The sequence below is a fragment of the Hippocampus bargibanti genome, linkage group LG08 (assembly GCF_051943395.1).
Source record: "Hippocampus bargibanti isolate YZ-2025 linkage group LG08, ASM5194339v1, whole genome shotgun sequence".
NCBI classification, from domain to species: domain Eukaryota; kingdom Metazoa; phylum Chordata; class Actinopteri; order Syngnathiformes; family Syngnathidae; genus Hippocampus; species Hippocampus bargibanti.
Genome location: NC_142741.1, coordinates 5,159,319 through 5,168,728, shown reverse-complemented (window position 1 = coordinate 5,168,728; position 9,410 = coordinate 5,159,319). Strand labels below are relative to the sequence as shown.

The 9,410-nt window shown below is 39.0% G+C and overlaps 1 protein-coding gene across 1 annotated transcript; it reads left to right on the top strand.

Moving 5' to 3' along the window:
• The first annotated feature begins 284 nt into the window (after window positions 1–284).
• Window positions 285–9,169, top strand: faima (Fas apoptotic inhibitory molecule a). Its single transcript, XM_089003239.1, has 4 exons — window positions 285–2,744; window positions 4,007–4,235; window positions 5,802–5,851; window positions 7,098–9,169. Exons 1-4 carry the CDS (start codon window positions 2,283–2,285, stop codon window positions 7,245–7,247), a joined length of 891 nt encoding a protein of 296 aa, XP_088859365.1. The 5' UTR covers window positions 285–2,282; the 3' UTR covers window positions 7,248–9,169.
• The last annotated feature ends 241 nt before the right edge of the window (window positions 9,170–9,410 follow it).

Here is a 9,410-nt window from a genome sequence, read left to right as displayed (position 1 = left end):
TCAAAGTTGAAACGAGTCCAAATTTCAGTTTTCTATCCATTTAATCACTCTCTCTCTGTCGTCTGCCTGTCTCTTTAACTTTGTTACATCCGGGCTGAGTGAACGCTGGCGCGTGTGGCTGCCGCTCCTCACCCACAGAAAAAAAATGTGACTGTAAAGTGTCTTTGGGAGTTTCTGAAAGGCGCTTATAAATATAATGTATTATTATTATTATTATTATTATTATTATTATTATTATTATTATTATTATAATGTTTAAACCACCTCCCCTCACTGCTGCGTTCTTGACCAATCACGTGGCTTTAATCAAAGACTGAGAGCGGGGAATAGAAGACGAAAAAAAATGTCGGCAGCCATTTTGTTTTTTGGAGAATGGCTTCACTCTTTGTCTGTCTGTCACCCCCACCCCCTCACTGCTGCGTTCTTGACCAATCACGTGGCTTTAACCGACGACTGGGGGCGGGGAATAGAGGACCAAAACAAGCCGGGCACCATTTCCTTGTTAGGATAACGGGCTAGTTCGCAAATGACACATCACTCATTGTGGCGCTCCTTGTGTATCCCGAAAAATAGTTTGTATGTGACGGTAATATTTTCATAAATTTAACGTTCATAAACCGAAAAGTTCGTAAGCCAAGGGGTTCGTAAACCGAGGTGTCACTGTATTCAATGACCGTGAAATGATACTTGAGTATTTTAGTCCTCTTACATATGTAATCGCATCAATTTTCTTTATAAATTACATCATGGAAAGGATTCAGCCTTGAAGTGCCTCTTATCCTGTGCCTGTAAAGTGCCCTTGAGACTGTGGAATTGTAACATATCCAGCTAGCTATTTGCTATCTAGCTGGCTAGCTAGCTATCTATTAGCTATATAGCTATCTAGCTGATTTGTAACAGATAACAAGGAGACAGAATGAACTTCACACAACTAGCTAGCTCTCTAGCTAGCTAGCTATTAGCCATCCATTAGCTATCGATGAGCTATCTATTAGCTCGCTAGCTTTCTATCTATTTGAGTTACTTCCGGGTATAGTGAACGATGGCGTGTGTGGCTTCCGCTGCTCACCCACAGAAAAAAAATATCCAGTGACTGTAAATCGATGAAGAGGTTTCTTCAGCCATCATCTGTACTTGAAGGTGTCGGACCTTTCGCTTCTTATCCAAGATGCTACTAAATAAGAATGTTAATCTGATTAAAAAAGGTCAAGTCGATTGCAATGCAAACATGAGTCATCGACGACTACCCCCTTCTGGATGAAGAAGGAAATGCAACAAACCACATCCATGTTATGTTTCCGGACTGTCAACTACACAAAAACTAAGCCATACAAGTTAAGTCTCCCGATTTGGTCGGGAGACTCGCAATTTGCACCACAATACTCACTTTATAAAGCAACTATTGACACAAGACAAACGGTTCATTTGTAAGGTGATACAAAAGAAAATGTAAAAAAAATACATTTTTAGACTCATCGAATGTATAAATAAGCAATGAAAGCCTTTTTTGTGTTTTATTGACTTCTAATCGACACTTTTGTAACGCTCACATTATTTTACCACGCACAACAGACACGCGAGTACGAAAATCTCCCGATTGATCATTTCTGAAATTTAACATGTATGCTAAGCCCACTTGCTTACAATCACTGTCTCGTACTGAGCCCCTTAAGTGGATATGGAAGAAGAAAAAAACAAAACAAACTTTTTCTCTCAAAAGGTTTTGCATTCCCATCAAAGACTGTGGGATCTTGTTGCCTGTCGTTTCAAATGCGCGTTGATGTACTTCCGGGACATCGTCAAGGTAACCGAAAAAAACAAACACCATTTTTTTACCCAGTTGGTTAGTTTAATAGAATTGTATCTTACAATTTGAAACACAAAGACATTATATCCGTTTTGGGGGTTGAATACGGGTTCCAAATAAGCAAAAGACATTTGAACTGAGTGGTGAACAAAAGATTATTTCATTTGGCAAACTGACCTGGAAGTAGATCACGAGTATGAAAAAAAGAATGTACGCATTGTAAAACCATTGTAGAAGGTCAAAAACCACGTGCTTGAGCTCATCCCGCCAGTTATTTAAGGTAATTTCCAAAAGAAAAAGGCAATTGAGTCAATCATGTTTTTTAAAGCAGTTTCTTGACATGAACACTTTTGTGAGCTAGCGATAAAAGCTGATAACAACGTTTCCGGTGTTGAGAGCTGTTCTTGTGTACTGTTTCCGGTTATGCTTCAAATTAAATGTAATTTTTGAGGCTGGCCGAAAGCGAAAACCGACCATGGCGCGTCTATTTAATATGAAATGTTATAACAAGATTAATGGTTACTTGGATATGAACGAAAGAACAAAAAGGATTACTGTTATTTTGCATGAGGGTCGTTTGCTTTTATTTTTAAAGGAAAAAAATCGACAGCGGAAATGTCAAATGACGCTGAAAAGCAACCTCAACCACACGCAGGATTATTCATTCTTGTTGCACTTCGCCGCGTTTCTTTTGCCGGCGTTCATTGAATTATCCGAGACGCTCTATGACGTCCGGGGTGAAGTGAAGAACCTCGTCAAGGTTGTGTTGTGGTCGTCAGCGGCAGAAGCAGAAGCAGCGGCACCGGCAGCGGCAGCGGCGAGCATGTCCGGCGACCTCGCAGCCGTTTGGGACGTCGCGTTGAGCGACGGGGTGCACCGCATCGCCTTCGAACACGGCACCACCACCGGCAAGAGGGTCATCTACGTCGACGGAAAGGTACAATGCGGGATTTTCGCATTTGTAAACAACCCGAGGGTGTTTGACGACAAATCACGGGAGGATCAGCGATTAGGAGGGCCCGTTTTGTGTGGGCGGTCCTATCTCACATTGGGCCAATGGCGAATCGGGCTTCTGTTGCCATAGCGAACAGGTCAGACAACTCAGGTGTTGCGACCTCGTGTGCAGGTTGACGGTCGAACGATCAAACGAGCATTTTTGAAGCTTAGCCACGCAGATGATCATGAGACAAACCATCTTTTTTTGGGGGGGGACAAATACAGTGATACCTCGGCGTACGAACGCTTTAGCTAACAAACATTTCGCCTTACGAACATTAAATTCGCAAGAATATAATCTTGGCATACAAACTAGTTTTCGGGAAACACACGGAGCGCCACAATGACAGGCGGACTAATTTTCGGCAGAAGAAAAACCAAACCAAACCACACGGCCGAACAGCGCCACCGTGGTTGCCGGACTACTTTTCCACACCCACTTTCCTTGAGTGCACTCAGTGCAGATATGGTTTGTTATCGAGTGGGTACTCCACCAAAGGCTAGTGTTCAGCCGAAGAGGACACAAAAGAAAATGACAGTCGAGCAGAAGAAGGAGATCATCAAAAAACACCAACGAGGTGTGCGTTTGTGTAACTTAGCGTCCCAGTACCAGTACGCTAAGTCGACCGTTGCTACGTGTGGCTAAGGGTGTTTCTGTGTTGTCGAAGCAACGGTCTTAGACAACGGAAGAGGTTGAAAAACTTGTGTTGATTTGGATTAACAAAAAGCAGCTAGCAGGGGACAGTGTGAGTGAGGGTATTATCGCCGAGAAAGCACGGCAACTTCACTCGGATATCATCAAAAGGCAACTATGTACATCAACAACCATCACAAAGGTCAGTAAAACGTCTTTATTATATAGTATAGTTTATTTATTTAATTACTATACAATAGCACATTTATTATACATAAAATAAGGTTTACTTTGTGTAGTTTTAAGGCTTATTTAGTAGAAAATGATGTTTTATGGGGACCTGGGAACGGATTATTCTCATTTTTAATGGTTTCTTATGGGAAATTAATGTTTAGAAGACACGCTTTTCGCCTTACACACACTTTCTGGGAACTAATTAAGTTTGTAAACTGAGGTATCACTTTAATTCAAATTTACCCAAGGATAAATTCACGAGAGGGAAAGCACAGCGGATAGCAAAAGAAAGCCGCGGAAGAGTTAGCCGTCAATGTTGAATTTGTCTTTCCAAGGAGGTGTTGAGGCGGGACTGGATGTTCAAGCTGGTGGGCAAGATGACGTTCACGGTGGGCAAGCTGGACACCAAAGCCACCATCAGCATCGACACAGTCAGCGGCTTCGCCTACGAGTACACGCTGGACATCAACGGCAAGAGTCTGAAAAAGTACCTGGAGAACAGGGCCAAGGTGACCAGCACTTGGCTCCTCAACCTGGACGGGACCGATTCCAGGGTGGTCTTGGGTGAGCTCCTCCTACGCCAACTTTCATTCATTCATTCATTCATTCATTCATTCATTCATTCATTCACTCGTTCGTTCGTTCGTTCGTTCGTTCGTTCGTTCGTGCACTCATTCATTCATTCATTCATTCATTCATTCATTCATTCGGTCGTTCATGCGTTCATTCGTTCATTCATTCATTCATTTGTCAGTTTATCTATTTATTTATTTGTTCGTTTATTCATTTGTTTAGTCATTCTCTTATTTATGTATTCATTCATTCATCTATGTATTTTTTTCATTTTATTTAATTTGTTATTGTATTTTTATTTATTATTTTGACTTGTAATTTTGACTTGTTATTTATTTATGTATGTATTTATTTATTTATTTGTTCATTGATTTATACATCTTTTTGTTTTATTTCATTTTATTGTTATTTTTTATTATTTCTTTGTAATTTGTATGTATTTATTTATGTGTTCATTTATTCATTCGTTTAGTCATTCGCCTATCTGTGTATTCATTCATTTATCTATCTATTTTTTCATTTTATTTCATTTCAATTTACTTTATTTTTATTTATTTTATTTTAATTAATTCTAATTTTTACTTATTTATTATTATTATTATTATTATTATTATTATTATTATTATTATTATTATTATTATTATTTGGACTTGTGAGTTTATTCATGCGTTTATTCATTTGTTTATTTGTTCATTAATTTATGTATCTATTTATTAAATGTTTATTATTTTATTGTTATTTGTTTGGAAATGTTTATTTATGTATGTATTTATGTGTTCATTTATTCATTCATTATTCATTCATTCGCTTATTTATGTATTCATTCATTTATCAATCTATTTTTTCATTTTTTTCATTTTATTTTATTTTAATGTATCTGTATTTGTATTATTATTATTATTATTATTATTATTATTATTATTATTATTATTATTATTATTATTTGGACTTGTGAGTTTATTCATGCGTTTATTCATTTCTTTATTTGTTCATTAATTTATGTATCTATTTATTAAATGTTTATTATTTTATTGTTATTTGTTTGGAAATGTTTATTTATTTATTTATGTATTTATGTGTTCATTTATTCGTTCATTATTCATTCATTCACTTATTTATGTATTCATTCATTTATCAATCTATGTTTTCATTTTATTCCATTTTATTTTAATTTATCTGTATTTGTATTTAATTATTATTGTTATTATTATTAGATTTTTTTTTTATTATTATTTTTATTATTATTATTAATTTATTATTTGAATTTGTGAGCTCAAATGTTTGCGACTGTTCATATTTTCTTCCAGAAATCACAAAATGGTGAGGCTGACTGAGCTCTGTTTTGAAAAAAAATCATATTTTTGGTCAGTAGAAGTCGGGTTGAATTTCAGCATTTTGATCCACACAGCTCGTCACGTTGTAAAATCTAATTTTGAAGTGCCTGCTGAGCCAGCGTCAAGGTTGGGATGCATTCAGGCGCACACCGTGACTCCGAGCCTCCGGAAACGGGTCGCATGCCACCACGACTTTGACGTGACTTTATTTTTTGCCTTGCAGAGAAAGACACCATGGATGTTTGGTGCAATGGACAGAAGATCGAAACTGCCGTAAGTGCAATTCTTCATTTTTCTCCTCTGGTCATTTCAAACAGATCAGAATCAACTCCTACAAGCGGCTCTCTGTTAAGAGCCGGCTCCCGTCATTCACTTCAGAGAGAGATGGTTCTAAGAGCCGGTTCGTTCATGAATGACACATCACTACGATGATGATGATGATAATAATAATAATAATGACAATAATATACTTCTTTAATCGATTGCAAACATTTATGCTTTCCTCTTCAGAACTATTTGAATCATATTCATAACTGGATGAGTAACAAGAAAGCATCTTCTCTGAATCTGAACTCTGAAGCAATTGTTTTGATTCTGGAGCAAGGCAGTGTGTGACCAATAGTGATGTCACGAACAAGAGGGCGGGACTTTCTGAATCTGCCCAGTTTTCGAGCTCATTTTGTGGCAGTTTTGGGACACTTTAAGTCATTTTTATTGGTGTTTTGCATCTGACTAAAAATATCCTGTTTTTGTTATTTTTAAAGCTACAGTAAAGTCTCGTTATATCGATATTCAAGGGAGTCCGAAAAAATGTCGATATAACCGGGACTATCGATATATCCGACCCTGGTTGCATGTAATTTTCTCCGTGCGTGCATAGAAATAATATCGATATAACCGGGACTATCGATATATCCGATATCGATATAACGAGACTTTACTGTATAAAACGTTTTTCTGATGTCAGTTAGGAAACAAAAAAAATTGGTGTCGGTTGTCCTTTAAGGCTTATTTAGCCGAGAAAGCACAGCAACTTCACTCGTATATCATCAAGAGGCAACCTGGAAGTTCGTCATCAATTGACAACCACCATCACAAAGGTAAATAAAACGACTTTATTATACAGTACAGTTAATTTTTTTAATTACAATGCAATAGCACATTTATCATACCTAAAATAAGGTATATTTTGTGTAGTTTTAAGGCTTATTTAGTTGAAAATTATGTTTTATGGGGACGTGGGAACGGATTATTCTCATTTTAATGGTTTCTTATGGGAAGTAAATGTTTGGAAGAGGAACTTTTCACCCTACACACACTTTCTGGGAACCAATTAAGTTTGTAAGCTGAGGTATCAATGTATTCTGATTTGAAAACGTATTATTCATTCATTTGTTGTCACGCGTTGAGTCGAGACAAGAAGCGAATGAGCGGAGTCCCTCGGCGAACGGGGTTTAGGCGGCGAGCCGACTTGATAAACGTTCCTCTTCTCACTGCGTCCTGTGTTGTCCCCCCCAAGGGCGAATTTGTGGATGACGGCACGGAAACTCATTTCACCCTGGGCGAGCACAACTGCTGCGTCAAGGCGGTGAGCAGCGGAAAGCGGCGGGACGGCCTCATTCATACCCTTCTGGTAGACGGAGCCGAGATAGCCGAATGCACCGATTGACTTTTTTTTTTTTGGGGGGGGGGGGTCGTGGAGCTGCTGTTTGGACTCATTCTGAAAACACTGGATAGTAAAAAAAAAAACGTCTTGGACTGCAAAATCGAATCCGAAGAGCGACCTCTTCAATTCTGCTATTTCTAATACAGTGATACCTCAGCTTACGGACACTTTAGCTCACAAACCTTTCACCTCACGAACGTTAAATTCACGAGCATATAGCCTCTGCTGACAAACTAGTTTCCGGCGGACGAACCTAACCGCACAGCACCACGGTGGCTGGCGGACTAGTTTTCGGCGGATGAACACCAAACCATGCGGTCGAACAGCGCCACGGTGGCTGGCGGACTAGTTTTCCACACCCACTTTCTTTGAGTGCAGACGTAGTTTGTTATCGAGTGGAGTACTTTTGCTATTATGGGACCGAAAAAGACCCCACCACAGGCTAGTGTTAAGCCGAAGAGGACACAAAAGAAAAACACCAACAAGGTGTGCGTTTGTGTGATTTAGCGTCCCAGTACCAGTACACTAAGTCAACCATTGCTACCATCCATTGACAACGACCATCACAAAGGTCAATAAAATGACTTTATTATACTGTAGGGTTTATTTCTTGAATTACAATCCAATAGCACATTTATTATACATAAAATAAGGTATATTTTGTGTAGATTTACGGCTTATTTAGTAGAAAATTATGTTTTATGGGGACCTGGGAACGGATTAGTCTCATTTTAATGGTTTCTTATGGGAAATAAATGTTTGGAAGATGAACTTTTCGTCTTACACACACTTTCTGGGAACCAATTAAGTTCGTAAGCTGAGGTAACACTGTATTTCCTTTTTTCTTGTCCTTGTGTTCCTTCCCCGTTCCTCAACGGATTTCAACCTTCCCAGTCTCAAATTGTACATTAATTTCCTCCATTGCAATTTCCATTGAACGTCCGCTTTTACGCAATTACTACAGAAATGGAATTCTTTCGTTTACGCAATAATAGAATCGGAATATTTATTGATTTATTGATTCATTTTGCTGAATCGCTACCAATTTCGGAGCAGCTACAGGAGACCACCGATAAGATGCTTTTGATGTTTTGGAATTTCGAAATGTCACCGTTTTCACCCGTGGCGGTTTTGTGACATGACTTGAATGATCGGTCGACTTGAATGATGAATCGATTGCTAGCTTGATCGCCAGCTAGCAAGCTCGATCTCTAGCTAGCTAGCTCGATCGATCACTACCTCGATTGCTAATTAACGAGCTCAATCTCTAGCTAGCTAGCGCAATTGGATCGCATTAGCCTTTATTAGTCTCACAGTGGAGAAATTGACATTTCACAGCAGCAAAGTTATGAAAGGAAAGAAAGAAGTAGAAAAACAATACAGGAGCTGCTGGAAAGGCAGCCACTCTTGTGGCAGCCATTTTGAAGTCAAAACAACAACAACAAAAAATAACAAATAATAGGACAAAAGACAGAGTCATTCATTCTTCAGCACTTGCTGTACCCTCTTCGTGACATGAAGCAGTTCGAGATGAAAGCGGAGAGGATCAAAGCATCTGTTTCACCAGTGGATCAGGGACGTCATGGTGCAATGTGCACATCCGCTACAAGCTAAATGTTGAACGCATAACAGCAAGCTGTAGCATCCATTGACCAAAAGAGATTGTCTCACATCTCCTGTCCCACGTCAATCCGCTTTAATTCCAAGTCGCGATCTTGACTATGTTTGAATTGGAGATCGTTGCGGATTCCGTGTTTTCCAGTCAACATAAGCTAGAGATTGAGATACCGTCTTCGTGTGTTTGTTTCGCGACCGGCGTCAATTGCTTTGAAGTAGTTGAGTAGCAATTGTTTTTGTTTTACACCAAATGCAATAAATAGTCCACTCTGGTTCCGGGAAGAAACCAAATAAAAACCTCAAAGCGATTTCTTCTTTTCCTTTCGGCTTTTCCCTTCAAGGGACCGCCACAGCGAATCATTGTCCTCCATCTTCAGAGGTTTGATTGGTATGTTTGTTTTGGCCAAGCTTTTACGTTGGATGCCCTTCCTGACACAACCCTCTGTATTTATCCAGGCTTGGGACCGGCACAAGAAGACACTGGTTTATGTCCCCTTGTGGCTACAGAACAAGCAAATGATGACAGTGGTCTGATCTTACCGTGAAATG

What these genes read in the sequence shown, in the direction of transcription:
- faima (XM_089003239.1), top strand. Translation starts at nt 2,283, where the DNA reads ATGGCGCGTCTATTTAATATGAAATGTTATAACAAGATTAATGGTTAC. An exon ending in CGATTCCAGGGTGGTCTTGG is followed by an intron (nt 4,236 to 5,801) that starts GTGAGCTCCTCC and finishes TTTGCCTTGCAG; the next exon opens with AGAAAGACACCATGGATGTT. An exon ending in GACAGAAGATCGAAACTGCC is followed by an intron (nt 5,852 to 7,097) that starts GTAAGTGCAATT and finishes GTCCCCCCCAAG; the next exon opens with GGCGAATTTGTGGATGACGG.